The sequence below is a fragment of the Sylvia atricapilla genome, chromosome 4 (genome assembly GCF_009819655.1).
Source record: "Sylvia atricapilla isolate bSylAtr1 chromosome 4, bSylAtr1.pri, whole genome shotgun sequence".
In the NCBI taxonomy this organism is placed as follows: domain Eukaryota; kingdom Metazoa; phylum Chordata; class Aves; order Passeriformes; family Sylviidae; genus Sylvia; species Sylvia atricapilla.
In genome coordinates, this window is record NC_089143.1 from 72,743,406 (window position 1) to 72,762,616 (window position 19,211).

Sequence of the window (19,211 nt, forward strand, 5' to 3'; positions counted from 1 at the left end):
CACAGCCCCTTTGCACAGCAAATACGCAGCTCCAGATTCTTTCAGAGTAAGTGCATTCAGAAGTTATTTCTGAAAATACCTTTTGAAGCAAAACATTGATGTGTTTATCCTCTACAGACACAGAGGTGAACTGTGGCTAACATGGACAACATGACAGTGGCCCATATCCTGAGCAGACCTTGCCAGACTCTAATTTAGCAAACAGCACAGTCAATCATACGAAATTTGTAATTACAGGACTTGCTACAGACTGGACTTTTATATTCACAAAGGGAAGTTACCAGCAATTATGAAATAAGTCTGCTAGGGAACAACACACGTTAGGATCTCCTAAGTTTACTAAATTAATGCACCTGACTAATAACTTGACACACGATCAGAAGTACGCTCAAGAGTAACAATTTACAACCACAACTAAAGGCTCCAAACCTGACAATTAATTTTCTGTTTCTGGAGAAATCTTGCCTTGTAGCATTTAATACAACTTGGAAAATATAACCTTGTTCACCATCCACACTGAGCAATCACACGGCTGGTAGCCTGAAATCTAAGCAGGATGATTCTTTGTAAGACTTGGCAATTTAAAAAAGATGAATTAGACAATTGCAGCTGAAAGGGTAAATAATTCAGAGTACCACTAAAATATACAGCAGGAAGGTACCATTCTGGTACAAAGCTAATGCATTCATTTATACCAAGGAAAACCTTTTTTTTTTTTTCTTTTTTTTTTTTTTTTCTTTTACTTCTCCCGGGCTATTAATTGTTTAAGTTTAAAAAGAAATAACTAAACTTTCATACCAATCACAAATTTCTCTCTTTGAATGAGAACATCTAAATTTTAACCCCTGTGCCATCCCTACAGTGACTGGCTGAGTGGTGGCTTTCTACAGACTGATGTTTAGAATGGGGAAAACAAACGAAGTTCAAACCATTGATTTTGCAGCTTTTTTCTACTTCACTTCTCACCTGAATTCTAGAGCCACATTCAAACTTTACAATAATTGCTAGGCTAATAAAAACGATCAAAGCAAGGAGAAGAATCACTGCTTCCAGCCACCCTTAACTGCACTGGAAAGGAGTGAGCAGTAGAATTGACAGGTTTGGTTTGCAAGTTTAATACACCTGGCCTCATTTGTAGCTCCAACAGAACTGATCTCAGAGTCTTTTTCTATACTGAGGAGCTAAGCCCAGCTCTTCACTGCACACAGGTATTTTGGACATGGCTGAGGAAATAGTTCAGAAAGGGATAACCTCACCTGCTTGAGGTTATTTACCAACTACTGCCCTTACTGCAGAGGAAACTTTCCACTGCAGTCATTTGAGGAAAACTTCTGGGTCAGGTTACTCAAAACTTCAGGATCTTCTCTCAGACATACAGAGTGAGTTTAGAAAACAAAAGTATAGCAAGAGATTGAAGAGATTTTAAGGTGTCTTTGCATGGCTCAAGGCTGTTCAAATCACAAGGAAGGATAGGAACGCTGAGTCCCTCTGCCCAGAATAACCCAGTAATACAACAACCCTCTCGTTCTGCAAAGGCCAAAGAGTAGAAAATGTCCTCTGCATATGCTGTCAGTGTCACCTGGCAAGACTGAGCTACAAACTAAACTTTGTGCTCAATACCAGGAGGGAAGGCAGCATCCTGCCCTGGTTAGAAACAGCAAACCCCCATAAATACAGAAAAGGCGTGCACCTTGTAAAGATTACTGTACTCTTAATTGAGTAATTCATCCTCCTCTTGCATTTTCTAGACTGAAATAATAGCTATTAAATAAAATTATTAAATAGCTATTTTTAACCATGGTTTTATTATTCTTTTTAATAATTTTGTTCTAAGTGATAAAGGAAGAAAACAAAGTGAGATCTGTAATCACAGCAGATCTAATCCCTACTTTACCCACTATGAAACTGAACAAATTGCACACAGATGCACAAGGTAAACCCTCCAAGTTTTATCACAGTGTAACTGACCTATCTTAAAAAGTCAGAACGTGCCAGACAAAAAGACCTGAATGCTTTAAAACATTTAGAACAAGATGTCATTTTGTGAAATTATTTTGGTACTTCCTGCCTTGCAAAGTGGACTTGTGATCTACCTTGAATTTAGCAGATCAGGTTCGTTAAAGAATATTTTAAAGTCTGAGGCATGACATAGCATTAGTACCAAAGAGTTAACTGGGCTAATGCTGCAGTGGAGGTCTGTCCTCCAGCAGCAACCTTACCTGTTGTAGCACTTCCTCCCAGTTTTGTTTGAACAGCTGGTAAACTGGAAATGAATTTGTGGATTTAAGGCCTTACTGTCTTTTCCCTGTAGAAGGATAACAAAAAAAAAAAAAGCCCTGAAGCCACAAACCCAAAACAACTTTTATTATTGGTTCCTTTTTGCTGAATGCCCTTCTGAAAGAAAAACAGAAATGAAAACAACCTCTCTTCAGTTACTGTTCAGCCAAGAACATGTTGCTTCACCATGCAACAAATCGAATTAAAAACTGACAACCAGTTATTCCCAGCTACATCTACCTGCTGCTGCTGCTGTATAAACATGCTGAGACACTTACACTGCTTCAGAGATTTGGAAGATAAAGGCTATGAACACGTGACCAGTGATATTTGAAGTACAGCTGATCATATCTGTGATGCAAGATGTCTTATAGAAAATTTACATACAACCAACAACTTAATCATAAAAAGTTGCAAATTTGTCTCACTGTTGCTCTGAATTTTTTTGAACAAAATGTCAAATTTAAACTGGGACATTTTCTGGTTGTATTTGTACACAACCAAGTTCCTGTTCATCAGGACACCCTGCTAGTGAAAACCCGGACAGTGGAGTCAAATTCCAAAATTCAGTTAGACTCTACTAATTTCCAGGAGCACACACAGAATCAGACTTCCAGAGCCCTGTGAAACTGATCTCACCTTTCCATTCTAGCCTTTTATATATCTGACCTATATAACACTTTATGCATATGCATGCACGCCTTTTTCATGAAAGCCTTGTGGGATCACACCATTTCAAAAACCTAGGTGGCAACTCTTACTATTTTTCTCTTTGCTAAGTGGAATAATAATCCCTAAGTCCAAGTTTCCTTGGGTTAGTTGTTGGAAAGACCTCATGGTCGTATACTCTAACACACCAGGAGTCAAACACTAGAGTGGCTTTGTTCTTGTTTCTCCATCTTGCTACCTAGATTTTTCTGATTTTTCAGGCCCAGGACATGCACAGTGATGGAGATCCAGGAATCTTTTCCTGCCTACCTCAGCTGGAGTCCATGGAGACAAACGGACCACCAAGCCTCTGCTGCACTTGTGACACAGGAGGTGTTTCCCTCATCACTGGAGGGTGATGGCAGCTGGAAATCATGGCCAGCTCTGATCCCACCGCTGCTGCAGTGTGAGAGGCAGCTGATGTTAGCAACCTCCGAGACACTGCTACCTGAGCAGAGCAAACAGGGCTCAGGGAAAGGGAGCAGCAAACACTCTGCAGACACTGATCTCTGCCAGTTCACTGCCTGCTGCCCATTGCAGAGAGCCAGGAACAGCTTACAGGGAGAAGGGAACAGCAGACTAAAGATACCAAATAGGCAGCAACTATTAAATAAAAGACTGGCTATCCCAGGTTGAAATGTTCAATGAATAATTTTCCAGGTCAAGGAAACTTACTGTGACAACTTTTCAGCTGTGACCTAAATTTCTCCCATCTTCTTGATGTACCACAGAACTGTACAGCTGACAGAACTCATGTGGAAGAACACAACTTTACAGCTGTAACTGTTATCATATTCTGAGCTCACACTTGCCTAAAAAAACCCAAATAAGCAGATTTCAAATCTCAGTGTGAAAAAAATCCCAACATTTCAGTGCAGAAAGTATAACTGAAAACATTTTACTGTATGCTGATCACAGCCTGACAGCAGCACACTGACCTCCTCTGCTCCAAGTGGTGCTTTAAAGGGACTGTTACGATACCTTTTAAATTGAAAAATTAAAATAAATACAGAGTCAGACGTCTTAGGAGAATAAAAACACTGGTACTTATTGACACAAATGCAGAGCACTAAAAGCTGCAATCCAAAACACAAAATGCCCAGCAAAGGTTAACTTTCACCATTCCCTCCTTTTTCTGATTTCTACTTAGGACTTGATAGCTTAAATTAAAGAATACATGAAACCCTTCACAGTCATACAGACAGACCAGAAATCTAACATGAGAAAAAGAAAGGAAATTTATCATCTTAATGATTTGTGTCATTTTTGGGCCACACAGCTGATCAGAATGAAAAGCAAAAGGAACTAGTCACAGTGCTGCTGCTCCTAACATCAGAGGTGGAGCTCTCTCCAAGAGGGGCCAATGGTAATGGAAAAATTGGGAGAACAAATGGAATGGTATCTGCAGAAAATCACAGAACATGGCGAAAAAGGTCACACCCTTCTAAAATTGCAGTGACTACACACTCTTACAGGAACATCTCTAAATTTTCATATTATTCTGCGAGGCATCACTTACTATGGAAATGTCAGTATTTTAATAAATGCTAATTAACAAACAAACATACAAACACAACACTAAAAAATTTAGTTACCTCCAGAGCAAGAGATTTCACTTTATCACTTCTCAAAATCAAGTGAAGGGAACATTCTCTATTTTTTCCAGGTAATACCACCAAGTGGGACACAATCAATGGAAATTTTTACTCAAAGAAGAAGGGTTTTGCTGGTTTGCCTTTTTTTTTCCCCCTTTGTATTTGCTTTGGTTTGCTCTTTTTTTTTTTTTTCTTTAAGAAAGCTACGATCAAATGAAAATATGTAGCATACTGGTAAGTCTGCCTTGCATATCGAATCAATGACACAGTTCATGAATCCAGTAATGTGAAACACATTACCTCTGACTGGGAGAAATTCAGGCCCCCATGGAAAGGGCAGCTCTTGCTGTGGAAAGACCTGGAGCTGCCAAGTCAGATGCTGGCTCTGCAGGAGCTCAGGTCTGCAGCCATTTTAGCCCAAAGGGAAAGTCCCTGGAGGACAAGATGGAAAAGATGCTCACCTGGAGCTGGGCTTCCACCTCCTGCACCTGCTTCTTGTGTTGGCCAGGAAGGTCTGAATTCCCTCACTGATCCTGTCAATCCCTTGTTCTGTTGACACCATTACCAAGAGCAAAGCTTCAGCTGCTTAACTGCTGCTGCTGATTACATGAAGCAAGATTAATCTTTATATATTGTAGCTTACCTAGAAATAATTAAAAAAAGAAAGGACATCCTCCTTGACTTCCACAACTAGGTATTCTTCTCTAAAGCAGATATTAACCCATAACATGTAGTTAACATTTGCGATACAGATTTATGGCAAAAATCCTATGCAAAACATGTAAATATGTTAAATTATCCTCTTTTTCTCCCCAAAAGGACTTTCTTCTTTGTATTTTAACAGACTTGTCCCTCAAAAACTCCTTAGAAAACCTTCACTTTTGGTTTTTTTACTTAGCTTTTTTTTTAGTGTTTTATTTTCCTTCTACTGTTCTTTGTGCCTGAGTTTGTACTGACCAAACTGAAGAAGGAAAAACAGAAAAGGCTGAAAAATTAAGAATTGGAATCTTGGTTTTCCTAAGACCCAATTCTTCCTTTCACTGATGTCAAAAAGGCAAACAACAACAACAACAACAACAACAAAAAAACCCACACCCCAGACATGTCAAAAAGTCACCAATGTCATTCTCCTAGGAGATAATTAAGAACACAAGCTAAGAAAACCATCACAACAACTCAGTATATGATACTGATTGCTTTTGCTATCTAACACTTAAAATTATATTATTTTTATAGTAACTACCAGTAAATTTAAGTTTTCTGGACCTAGAAATAAACTGTTCTGAAAAATTGTAGCGAAATCTCTACAAACAATGAGAGGAAATTTTCTTTACTCAACTTTATAAAGCTTATTTCAACTACATTTGTCTTAGACACATAGAACATACTTCATTTGTATGAAACGATTTGTGTAATGGAACTGGCAAAGCCTCCAAGTTTCTCCTGCCTCTCAGGAGGCAAATAGGGCATGAAGACTTATGATGCTTTTATACATAGGAGGTTGCCACAAACAAGAGAATTATTCATAATTACACTGCTCCAAAATCTGCAGGAACCCAGTTCATTTTGCAAAACACTGACAGGTTCAAAATGAACCTGAACAGTTTGCTACTGCCAGAGCCTTAATATTAACTGCTGATAACTCAGGAATTCCACATGCAACCACCCCCTGAAGTTACTGTTTTACTGTCCTTGTAGATAAGAATTTCTTGGTTATCTGGCTGTACAAGAGGGCCTGTGGGAACCCTTTTGAAGAGTCTCCTGCAGCAAACAACTCACTCTGATAACATGAAGAATTTGCTTGTTACTTGGTTTTAAAGCAGTATTTTTCCCAGTGCTTATGAACAGAATTAAGAAAAAAAAAAAAGAAAAAGGTATTTAAGAGGTATGGAAAAAATCCAGGGCATCTGATTCAGCAGGAAGAAACACTGTGGGAACCAGCTACTCACCAGGAAATCAAATACATGTACACTCAACAATTCTAGCTGCTCAAGTCACCCTGTTAAGATGTCTTTCCACTTGCCTCGCCAGGCACAGGGATGGGTATGAATACAGTACTTACAACTAAATGGCTCAAAATTGTCACTTCAGTCTTGCTTCATGTAACCAGAAGAAATAAATCCTCCTCAATCTCATACAGGAATACTGAACACTGACAGATTTCCACAGTTCTCTACCCACACATTTTGGCATCTCAAGAACCAGTTCAAGTTAATGAGTTTTGTACAGTAATGAGAAAGCTGCAAATAAAACGAGACAAAATCGTGTTACAACAAAATGTGGAATTATGATATGAATAAAACAAGCCTGGATACAATCAGCAGGCAATTAGAATGACAAATTCTGCGTGGTTTCAAATTAAATAACTTTAATGGAGCCTTGTTGGTTAGATACAAAAATACAGTTGCAGACAGCCAAGAGTTTTGTCGCAAGCGTCCAGGATTTCCAGGCACTGCTACTAACAACTAAGTTTCTAAGAATGTCATTAACAAAGAGAAGTTTGCTTAAAGCTTCTTTGTTTAAATGAGGATAACATTTTTCCAAAATTCTTGTAATCTTCAATTTTTTTAAAAATTTTTTTATTTTTTTATTTTCAAGCTGTTTTACATCAGGATGTCTTTGGGGTTTTTTGCTACTAACATATTTTCAAGAAAATTGGGGAAAATAACGTGTGAAGGCATTACAATTGCCTTTCCTGACTGGCCAGGTGGAAAGCCTGGACTTTGCACATATGCAAATGCACCACTTTGGATCCACTCCTCTCACTGAGGCCGTATTTAGCCGTCAGTTTCTCCGTGGACGTTTTCCATGTGCACTTTGAGGTAGTCATTCCTTGTAAACTTCTTGTGGCAGAGCTGGCACTCTGCCATGGGGCGGTTGGGGTTGTGGGTCAGCTTGTGTCGGATCAGCATCTTCTTCAGGCTGAAGGACAGGTCACAAACCTGAGGCAGTGAGAACAAGACAAAGACAAACAAAGGATTGACACTGCGAGCACGTGTAACACTGCTAAAGTAACATCACTGAGGCCCCAGCCACACATACCTGCAGTATTTAATACTTTGGAACAAAAACTCCTTCAGAGAACACCTGGAACATTTTCACTCTGCCTGGCATCTTTTTATCTTGTGTATTAGGAGTGGTACCACAGGCACAAGGCTGCTGTCTTTCTAAAAAGGACTCAATCTTCAACACCTTGAGGTGTCCTGGCAACATTGTGGTGCTTTGCTCAGATTTTTTTAAAGCTATTGTTCTATCTGTCAGCAAAAATGATGACAAAACAGGACAAGCATCCATAAGTTCAAAGAAAGTATTTCCTTCCTGACCTCCAGAATGACACCTGCAGCTTCCAAAAGAATCAGTTCCAATCGCTCAGTTACAAGGAAGGAGGAGTGAGAATGAAGAGGTTCTGAAGACTGCAAGAAAGGTTAATTACTAACATAAAGGAAACCTCGTTGTTCCAGCCTTTTTCTGCCTGGTCAAGAAAATGGAAAGACATCTGGCAAATGAAGGTTCAATTCTCCTGCATTATTATCTGGTGTGCCCCTTTCCTTCCTCCACTGTACTCCAAGCAGCCCAGTTCATTCTGCCATTTGAATAAATGGATAGAGGCATCAGGACTCTGTCATAATAAAGCCATCACTTGATAAAAATCCCTGTACTGAAGTTAAAATGAAAACCACAAAAGGTTAAAAGAACAAGTTCAGCAAAGAGAAGTTAGAAATAAAAGTTAAGGCAAGACATCAACTCAACTAAAACTGTGCAGTTATATTGTCACATTCAACTACCATGCAAGGAAATACTGTAAAATGAATTTGACAGGGAAATGAAAAAAAAAAGAAAAGGGCAGCTGCTGATTTGATAAATGAAATAGAAAAGAGTCATATAATTAAACAAGAATGTACATACATAGGCTTGCACTCTTAAAATTCCATGTTCATTCTAGACAACATCTCCTTCATGCAGAAAAAAACCTCAAGGAACACAGGATAATCCCTCTTGAGAAAAACAAAGCTGTAAATTTAAATTGGCACCAAACTACTGCAAAAGCTGAATGATGACTGATTCCTTTTGAAGGCACAACAACAAGAGCTGACTATCCAAGTAGATCATCTCCACCTCCAGCATATGGATTTTATGCCAATTAAGGAAAAACCATGAAATGACCATAAAATGGCAACGGCCAGACGCAAGTTTTGTACCCAAAATAATTTCCCCCCACACTGTGTGTGCTGCTGCCCTGGAATACTTCTGACTTTATGACACGATGTAATGCTGAAGACCCTGATACAGCAACTGCTGCCCTCCAGCTTTTCCCCCAGTGAATAATCCCTGAACAAACCTCTGTGAGACCCAAGAAGAGCCACCCTTTTGTTACTGACAGTAACAATTACAGCCCCACTGGTCAGCTCTGAGCACTACTTCTGCCAAACACCAGTCTCTGTTTCTCCTCCACAGAGCACACAAACGGAATCCACAACATTTATCTAGTCACAGGCACAAGTCCCAGTGTTAGAAGTGTCACACTCGGTTCTAAATGCTCCGTGTTTCTTGAGAGCCAGGAGGCCAATCAGGGATACACACACACAGGATGTGTGTGCATTCCGTGTATCTCACACACACCTCTTCATTTCTAAAATGAACAGCTTGTAACACAGCCTCAAAGTACCTTTCTTCATTTATTCTACACATGTAACCAATATAATGTGTCCTGTTCCTCCAAGGCTCTAGCACCTTGTGCTGCCTTCCTTCTTCTTCAAGAAGAACATGGAATGCACAGGATTATTGAAGGCATGGCACATCCTGTGCTGTGCTTATGCAGAGAAGTTTTGGGGATTTAAGAGTTGGCTTCGTATATCAATTTTGTAAGCAAGACTGCTGTTTTACAGATTTACAACCACTCTTGCTAATGGGCACTTGAGATCTAATCAATCTCTTCAAAATGATCAAAGTTTTGGGCAGGTAGGGAGGATGGTAAAGACTGACATTTGAAAGAAAGTGTAAGGTCAACCAAAGGCAGAGTGGAAGGAAATACTGTACTGGAAAGAAAACAGGCCAGGCAGTACTTGACCTTTCTGTCCCCCAAAATAATCTATTGTCTCTGAGAAACTGAAGTTCAATTTGCCTTCCAGTAAAAAACAGGCTGGTCTGGTGAGGACAGATATCTAATCTGCTATGAAAAATTGCATTTCTATTTCCATATTTCAGTTATTTTCACTTTTCTAGGTGACATGTATTAGAATTGCCATTTTAAAATGGGAATATTCAATTTCCACTATGATCCGTGGGAATGTGAGAGCTTTGAGACATTAAGGATAGAAAATGCTTTTGCTGACTGATAAGACACAGAAATGGACGCATAAATAAACTGTAGCACCTTCCTCAAACAGAGCACAAGGATTAGTTTCACATGTAACTCAATCTTGCACTGTAATGACTGTTCCATGTGCGAGAGAGAGTGAGACAGGAAGAGAAGATACGATATTTATTTCTGACTCTAGAAAAAAAATCTATTTAAAACAAAAATACAGACTAAAAGAATACTAAAAGAATTGGTATGTGATATTCCAGAGATAAGACCTTGCTGAAGTTGTCATAAATTACCACTCAAGTCATTATAAGAAAAATAACGAGAGCATCTACAGCTATCTTGAGCTGAACAAAAAACTGTAGGTGAAAATACTTGAGTATAAAAAGGAAATTTATCGGGTAGCCCACAATAAACGTCCCCCACAATAAATAGGGACATTTTTCTGTAATTGTCCACTGCTGGTTTTCCTGTAACTTCTACACAAACATCTGGAATCGTGCAATGCACAAGGCAGCTCTGGAGGACTGGGCTGCTCTGGGTGACATTTACTGTGTCCCCAGCATGTGCAGAACAGGAGCCCAGGTGAAATAAGGAGAAGTGATTGAAAACATCCATTTTAACCCTCTCCAAGTATGCGTGAAGCAACAGACCACGGTGGGCACTGGGCGACTGGAGCATGCAGGAGTGGAGGCAACTGCTCTTATGTCCAAATTCCAAAAGGTCAGCAACCTCTGGCAGTGTGCAGCCAGCAAAAGGCTCCTTCTGAAGAGTGATTTTGGTGAAGCAAGGCAGAAACTCCAAGCACAAAAAGTATCACCGGTAACTGAAGGCACGCGCCGGAAAATTCTCAAGCAAAGGAGCAGGACTAGACACAGATTACAGCTGTAATATAGCTAGAAATGCTGCAGTTTGGGAAATTACAGCTTTACTTAATTCATGAGGAAAACTGAAGGAGAAGCTGAAAGTACGTTTTCATACGGCTCCTATTTCTAATTAAAGCAAGGAAAAAGAATAAAATCGAACCACCACACCAAGTTAGTCTGCAAAAGCACACTCTGAATCCAAGAGCAGTCAATCTTGGATCTGCAGTGTGGGAAAAACTGCATTTACACTTCAAGCTGGCTAAGAACTGATAAACAAACAAACAAAAAATCCTCAAGGTACTATCCAGAGCCAGGCTGAGATTATCCCAAAAGAATACAGCAAATCTCCTAACTTGTAGACATCAGTGAAATATCTTAGTTGAACTTTTTCATGAAATTAATATATTTGATTCTCAACGAAATGACATCAGATCATTCATTAAAAACCAGAACAGTCAACAGGCCCTTGAAAATTTTCTGCCAAGCTGTTGTTCTAATTTTGCATCTAATTATATAAATTTCTGAGTAAATTTACAGCTGCTCAAATTGGGCCATCTAGGATACAACTGAGAGCTGGAGTCCCCTGTGACTGCCTCATGAAGAGTCAGTGTCACAAAGCAAAACACCTACACGAATTCTCTGTCCATTCTGATGCCTTCCTCTAAATCCTTGAGCAAGGATTTTGGCATTTGATAGTTCTGAAAGACATCATTCCCTGACAGTTTGTGCCCATTAAACCTTCCCACCCACCTCCCAAAGGCTGAGAGATGTTGTACACAAGGGGGGCAGGCTGCACGAAGGGTACCTGGCAGTGATCTATGAGCTGCCACAGGACACGCTGCATTTCAGCCCTGCAAGTGTGCACAGCATCCCAGATTTCCTCGCTCAACAACAGCAAGAGGCTGTGAGCAGATGCTGAAAATACCAGACCAGATTTCACAGGCAATTCTGAATCCATATTTGTGACAATCAGAAGGGCTGAGATTCCATGTAATAAATGAAATCCCTTTTCCTACACGAGCTGATCTCCAACTATTAACCTGTCCTACAATTCATACGGAACCCAAGCAGCATGGATTTGTAAATGGTAACATCCAAATTGCATTACTAATGGTGAAAAGAACTCCTGTGGGATCCAAAACCATAAAATGAATGGGTGTGAGTGGCTCTTGGCAAGCAAAGAGGGTACACAAAATTCCATGAGCAGCCTTTCATCCTTGGGCAATCCAAGCCCACGTGAAGCGTAACTGTGCCACAAGCAATAGGTGTAAGGCCACAATATCCCTGCAATTCAATCCTGCCGCTGCACTGAGGCTGAGAAGGCAAAGGGGAAGGAGGAGAGGAACTCACATCACACTGGAAGGGCTTTTCCCCGGTGTGGGTCCTCATGTGCTCGTCCAGGCCCCGCTTCTGACTGAAGGCTTTGTTACACTCCGAGCACTGGTACGGCTTTTCCTGCAGGGAATGACAACAGCGAGTGAAAGTGAGTCAACACAGAGCCCGGGTCATTAAGGGAGTAGCATTCCATGCTGGATGGTGCAAGTTTTATATTCTCTCCAAGGTATTACAGTCAGTGAAAACAACAGAAAACGACTTTCAAATGATTAAGTGAGAGCTGGGAAAGCTGTGGCCTGACAGTTTCCACTTCAGCACCCACTTATGAATTAATTATCTGTCCCAGTCTTTCAAACCCGGCCATTTGGGCAGTCTGCTTTTTGTCACGTGAAAGGTACAGAAACATAAAATTCCAATGTTCTTGCCTTCATCCTCCACAAATACTTAAAGCATACAGACAAGTAAGATTATCCACAAAAACTTCGAGTTTGGAGGTTTCCAAGCAGGGGAAAAGGTGAGGGGAGGAAGAGGAGGTACAAGGAAAGCTTGTGGTAGCAGAAAAACTCATTTTGGAAAGTGGTGACAGAAGGTTAATCACATACTCATTGCAGAATCTCAAAAGAAATGCAGATGGCAACCAAACCATCTCTATTTTTATTAGAACTATTGGTTAGCAACTACTGTAAAACACGGTGTTAGAAAAGTTGCAATCTCACTGACCTCAAATAAATAATCAGAGATACAAAAGGAAATCCACTTATGTAAAGTGGATAAAGATATTTTTCTCTGAAGTTCTTACTTCATATAGGAATTTATATATGCGTAATTCCTCCTTGACTCCACTAAAGTTACAAAAGAACTGTATAGAAATCAACAATACATCAATTAAATGAAAAAATTAGCATTATTGGCACTGCACATGGCCTCATTAAAACTTTCACATTCTAGAGGTACAGCTATTTTTGAACCAACCAGACTTCCTTCACTCTCATTCTACTTTTCTCTGTGGTCACTAATTCTGCACACTGCTTAAGTTCTGAAGACAGGTATTTTAAGGCAAAGTAAACCCTTTTGACTAAATTAAATTGAAAGCAATGGCTATAAATTAATAGGAAAAAAAAAAGCAGCTAGATCTATGAATTAACAAGTAATAGGCAGCAATCAAGTTCTTTTGGGAGATGATGTGGGATCCAAGGATAACTGAGGTGGAACAACATAAGCATTAAAGCAACAGAGAGCTGTCTGGTTACTGAATGCAATACATGGGAACCATCAGGTCTCCATATATTGCCGAATCCTGCCAGGATTCCCCAGCATTCACCACACACCTAACACAGGGCACTGTCAGTCAGTGCTGGGTATGTCCCAGGCTCTCTCTTTAGGGCAGCTCTCTGCAGGTCCAGAGACCTCAGCGGGGCAAAAACGGGGTTCTTTCATTTTGCAGTCACCTTCTATCAAGTTTCCCAGAAAAGGCAGTGTTATTTCCACCATTCTTCAGTAGACAGGAAAACAACAAATTACCTAAAAAAGATCTGACTTGATCTGGGAAAAAAAAATTATCATCAAGACCGAAAGGTTCACGTCACAGGGAGCTTTGCTGACCAGACTGAAGACTTCAGGAGCAGGGTCTGCACTTTTAAAGGGAATGTAAGAATAAGCCATGTGAAAAGCAGGTTTCTGCAACAACCCCTTAATTGGTTTTGCATTGTGGTTAACACAAACCACATTTCTGTGAGCTCTCCAAAAGCAGCCTTTCTGTGTGGAGGCTGTTCCCCAGAAAGTGCAAAGTGAAGTATATGATGTGCACATCTTAAACACCTACAAAAGCATTCACTACTGCAAGCTGCACCAGGTGGACTCGCTCCCTTTTTATTATCTTGGTCTTCAGCTATCTGAAGAATTGACTTGATAATGACCAGGCCAATCATTCCAGGGCTAACGGATTTCAGGATTCCACTTTGGACAAAGAGCCATTTTACACTCTGGGAAGCTGCAGTCACAAACCTGGGCTGTATTACCTTCCCCCAGGTTACATTTGGCTGTCATATATTTTGTATTTGTATTATTCTCTGGCAAAAAAGGGTCTATGTAACATCCCCTTGGCATTTGTATTGAAACTCACATATGTAATGCATGAAACACATCCAAAGCTGTCTTTGATCTAATTTTAGATCCCTTCCATCTGTATATTCCAGTGACTTCAGCAGACATGACTCTGATTCACACCAGCCTCCTCTCCCCTGAGTGAAGCTGCTCTCCATTCACATCTGTGTCTGTTTCAGGAAAATCAGTAGTGCTGTCCAGAGCAAAACTTGGCCCTCAGTTTATCTCCAGAGGAAAAAAAAAAACCTCTTTTTTTTTGTTGGTTTTGAAGAAGACATCATCTTCACAGACCAATTTCTTTAAAACAAAACATTCTGTGCTTTTCCTTTTCTCTCTGCTCCTTCTCCCCCTCATGTCAAATTTCCGTTGCACAATGCTTGGAGAAAGCAACATTTGTAACATGGAAAATATGATGTTTTCTTGGCATAACCATCACTGCTTTAAATGTGAGCAGAGGAAAAAAAAAAGATAAAAACCATGGCAATAAGTCTGAAAAAGCTAATGCCACCATGAAAGGACAAGAGGGACCAATGCTGAGATAAGAAGAAAGCTGGACAGATGTAAAACATCAAGAAGAGGGAAAAACCAGTTAACTGTGAACAAAACAGGAGCTCATTGGGAAGATGATCCAAGTCTGACTTCAGAGGAGTTAGCAAGTGCTGGCACTACAAAGCTGCCCTCTGCTGAAGAAGCATCTGCCAGCCCATGGCCATGGTGGCAGGCAAGCTGAAGGACTACGTGTGTTTTCTTTTACTGACAATCCAAATGAAGAAGGCAGCAAGGAGAGCGAGAGACACTGGACTGATACTGCAGTGATGTAATATCACAGTTTTAAAGCATGCCAGGTATGAACAGAAATATCTAAATTATGATTTACAGTCTTCCTGCCTCTGAACAAGGCAAGGCCAAGCAGAGCCCAATGGCACTCTGGAAGGTGCTTTGGTGTAAGACCTGTCAACCTAAAAGTTCCCATCTCGGACGGGTTTCGCCATTAAAACTGGTGAATGAGAGAAATTAAACGTTTCTAAAGCCATGCCAAATAAAATAGTGCCTACAGCACACACTCCTATGTCTGTGGATGGCTGAATCACAAATCACACCTTGAATTCTAAACAAGTTGTGCTTTGCATTAGAAAGATCTCACTCAGAACATGGTAAATCTCAAGGACATTTGATGAACCTTTGACAGCCTGACACAAAGTGTGCAGTGTCCTGCAAGCTCAGCAGATGGAAATACTCAAATGCAGAATATTTGAACTGCTGGCTGCTGCTGCAGTTGCCTGTTTGTCCCTTAAAAAATATAAATACATTCTGTACACTAAATTAGTACTTGTGCACTGGTTGTTTCTGTGAACCTGGTAATATTGGTTACACTGGTGAAATGCGAGTGATTTTGGGAGGAGCCTCTCCAACCTGCTTTCTAAATCTGAATTTAGAACTATTTAGAACATCTGCTCAACAGTTACAGCAAGACAAACGTAATTTAAACATTATTATTACCAAATAAACATATCTCAAGATTAAAATAAGAGCTAAGAACACTACCAGCTTGATGGGTCTGTATTTTCAACATGCTGGAAACTGAGAGAAGTTCAGAGAAAAAAGGAAAAACTCTTGTACTGCGTGCAAATATTTACACTTGTGACATGAACGTGAAAATTGACAGACATGAATAATGGTTAGGCCACAAGACACAAAAAAAAATTAAAATAAACAATCCTTTTCTTTTTATTATTCTAAAAAAAGCCTTCCTTTGCTCCCAGAAAAATCTTAAAATGTCTGTTTATGATACTGAGATACTGATGCGGTAACACCATCTGCTTTCAAAAGGTGTTTGATGTGAAATTTTTGAATATCAGTATTACTCTTAGTAAATACGATTTATGTGCTTGCATTATCACCTGAACAGAGGGTTAGGAAAAAGACTGTTTTGGAAAACAATCAGGCCAATGGAAAAATGTGGCCTAGGATGAACCCAGATGACCAGGCAGACGACACTAAAACACACCAGTCATGTCTGCAGCTACCAGGAGCTCGTCACTCCCACAGGGAAATCTGGAAATCTTTGCCAACCTGAAAACGCAGGGAACCTGCTGACACTTAAATCACAGACAGCCCGAGTTAGCACACTCCAGCTTTGTGTCCAAGAGTGAAAAAAGTTCAGGATTTTTACAAGATGCTCCCTTAGTAATCGGAAAGTTTCTGCGAGTTACAGCAAGTGGCTGACCCAGAGACAGAGGCCTATTTAACTTACTAACATAACACTGGAAGACAAAGGGTGACAAAAATTTACAGCCCTACAGAAGGAGTAGGGATCTGAAACTTATAATATTAAGCCTCAATTAAAAATTACTTTACAAGAACATGTTTCTTCTGTTGAAAAATAAAATCCTTAAAAAATAGTATTTCCAACAATTAGAGCAGGCCAAGAAATTTTCAAACAACTGTGAAGTAATTCTGGCAGATTTATACAAAAATGTGACTTTTATTCAAACTGACTAATGTTTTTGTTAGAGCAGGCCTCAATTAATTCAGTTTCAGGAGTATTAGAGAAAGAATTTTTTTGCAATAAAATTTATAATGAAAACAAAAGCATGCACCTTCTCTGAAATGCTTGCTGGGGGAAATTAAAGTGCAGTTCTTAAAAAGATCCAGTATACGCAATTCACTGGGCTTTACCATATCATTAACTTCCCATTTTCCACGGTAGTCCTGCCTACTTGCTACCCATAAACAGAAAAGTTCTTATTTCTTTGTGGGTTTTTTTTGAACTGCTGAGGTAATTTTTGCCCCTAAAATTTAGTGAAGGTGGGTTTATGTAATCAGCATCTATGAAAATTCAATAGAAGTTCACCTGTTCCTGGAAAATAACAGCATCAATATAGTCAAATGACATTTCCCCTCTATGAGGAAGGGATGATCATCATTCAGTATTACATGAAGAAGTGTGAAAATATTAGTGCAGTGGGATTCAAACCTTCCACATTCTGTGTGCAAACACAGATTCCAGAGGCAAGGAAACCACAGCCCTGGCAAAGTCATCATCCTCAGGCAGATGTTTGGGAACTCACCCCTACCTCACCAACAGGGAAATAGAGATAAAATCCAAGATGGAAAACCCCCTCCAAATTCAATCAACACATCATATTATCTCATTACTCACTGTCAGGTACACAGAAGTCTGTATTTTTTTTTTACAGTAGTGTTCTATGGTGCTTCTAAAAGACATGACCCTTTCTCAAACTTTAAGCTCAAGTATTTCCTGGGAAACACAGGAAAAGTGAAATTATGTCAATATTGTCCTTGCATTATTTCTCATTTACAATTATTTTAATATTCTTCTGGGTTAAAAAAGAGGAGGAGGAGGAGGCAGTGTAAAGTTCCAAACGAGACCCTTGGAAAACCTGTTTAACTCTGGACCTCTTCCTGTTCAGTGAACAAAAACTGTCTGGAAGAGTCCTCTACAGGAGACTGCCTCACTCCCATACTCACCATAATTTCCCCCCATTCCCACGAAATTCATAAATAAAACTTGAAGTTATTTCAAGGTTGGTAATTTCCACACATACCGTGGTTTCAAATGTATTTAAATATTAATGTGCTTTAAAATAGTAGGCACTTATGCATGGAACAAAAATGATACACTGAAATTTCTCTAATTTTTAAATTACCTCAGAATGTACCTCATTTAAGCACAGGCTGGCAGCTTCCACCCACTGGAACTCAGATTTTTAAACAAGCTCTAAAAATTCAATATATTTGTTATATGTAAATAGGAAATATTCAAATTAAGTGATGAAAAGCCATTTTCAAATAGCTTTGACTCTTTGTGTTTTCCATCACTGAATCCAACTGCAAAAAAATCCTCATTCTCAAAAGTATTGAAAATATCAATTTAACATGACAACAACTCTAGGCACCCGTCAATGGCTGTATATCCAAGCATTACCAATTCTATTGCTGTAACACACAATGATTTTCCCACATGTTTAAGCTCAAAGGTTGCAATGTTAAGTCAGGCACTGGACAAAGCCTTAGGAAAGAGCTGAAGGTTCCAGCAGTGTGAGGGCTGGAACTGTGCGTGTAACTCCCTCAAAGCTGATATGGTCTGTAAACTCATTTCAACTTCAATAAGTCCCTCTCTTATGTTTTCCCAGGCTGATCCATTTCTCCTTAAGGTAAAAAACCCCAAACCCATCAAACCATAAAGCACAAAACCATTTACTTTCACGGAAACCAGTCAGTACTCAGGTGACATTTTAATGTCAGGTGGGTGGTGCTCTCTCCTGCCCTGGCCAGCAGGGCTTTGGCCTCACCTTCTCTCTTCACTCCAGAGCTGGAGCTGACACCTGTGGCCACCCAGGCTGGCCTCACTTCAGCAGCTGCCAGACCTTAATCAACTTTCTGCAATGATTTCTCCAGCAGCCCTCTCTGACCCCCAGCACCAGGTCTGGTATTTAAGCCCACTGGTAAAATACACTGAGATTTAATCTCTACTGTCCTTCGTGAATGTCACAGCATTACTTTTAAGCTGCTTCACAAACTTTCCAGCCAAAAAAAACAGAACTTTTTTTCAAGATATTTAGAAGACTAGCCCTTGCAGAAGGGTGCTATGATTGTGTTTATTTCCACATTGCTAGGCTCAGCTGATGCAAAAATACCTTCAGGATTTATACGTCTCGCTATTTATTCTTTCAATAATGACTCTGCATGCAAGTATAAATTTCAAATAAAATTTATGTGTAGGAAAGGGTAAAAAAAGGAAGAGCAAATAACCTTACACCATTTTGAAAAGTCAAAACATGGGATGACTGAAAAGAGAAATTTCAAGTGTGACTTCCTGGTTTTTCTTGTTCTTAGAACTGACAGAAGGACCCAAACCTTTGGCAAACACAGTGCATTTTTTATTTCCTAATCTCTAGTTCACCTGTTTAAAAAGCCTAGGAGCACAGAACAAGCCCTAGTGCATTAGCACTGTGCTCAGGGGTCTCAAACTTTTTCTGCACAGGTTTCTCTCCTCCC

General features: G+C 39.8%; 1 protein-coding gene across 2 annotated transcripts in view; it reads right to left on the bottom strand.

Moving 5' to 3' along the window:
• Window positions 1-6,928: 6,928 nt before the first annotated feature.
• PRDM5 (PR/SET domain 5) overlaps window positions 6,929-19,211 on the bottom strand; it is a 58,289-nt gene continuing 46,006 nt past the window's right edge. For both annotated transcript variants that reach the window (XM_066318431.1, XM_066318430.1), the window contains exons 15-16: window positions 12,102-12,206; window positions 6,929-7,522 (exon numbers count right to left, since the gene is read on the bottom strand). In XM_066318431.1, the coding sequence (XP_066174528.1) occupies window positions 7,358-7,522; window positions 12,102-12,206 (270 nt within the window). In that variant the 3' untranslated portion in view covers window positions 6,929-7,357. The remainder of the gene's footprint in view (window positions 7,523-12,101; window positions 12,207-19,211) is intronic.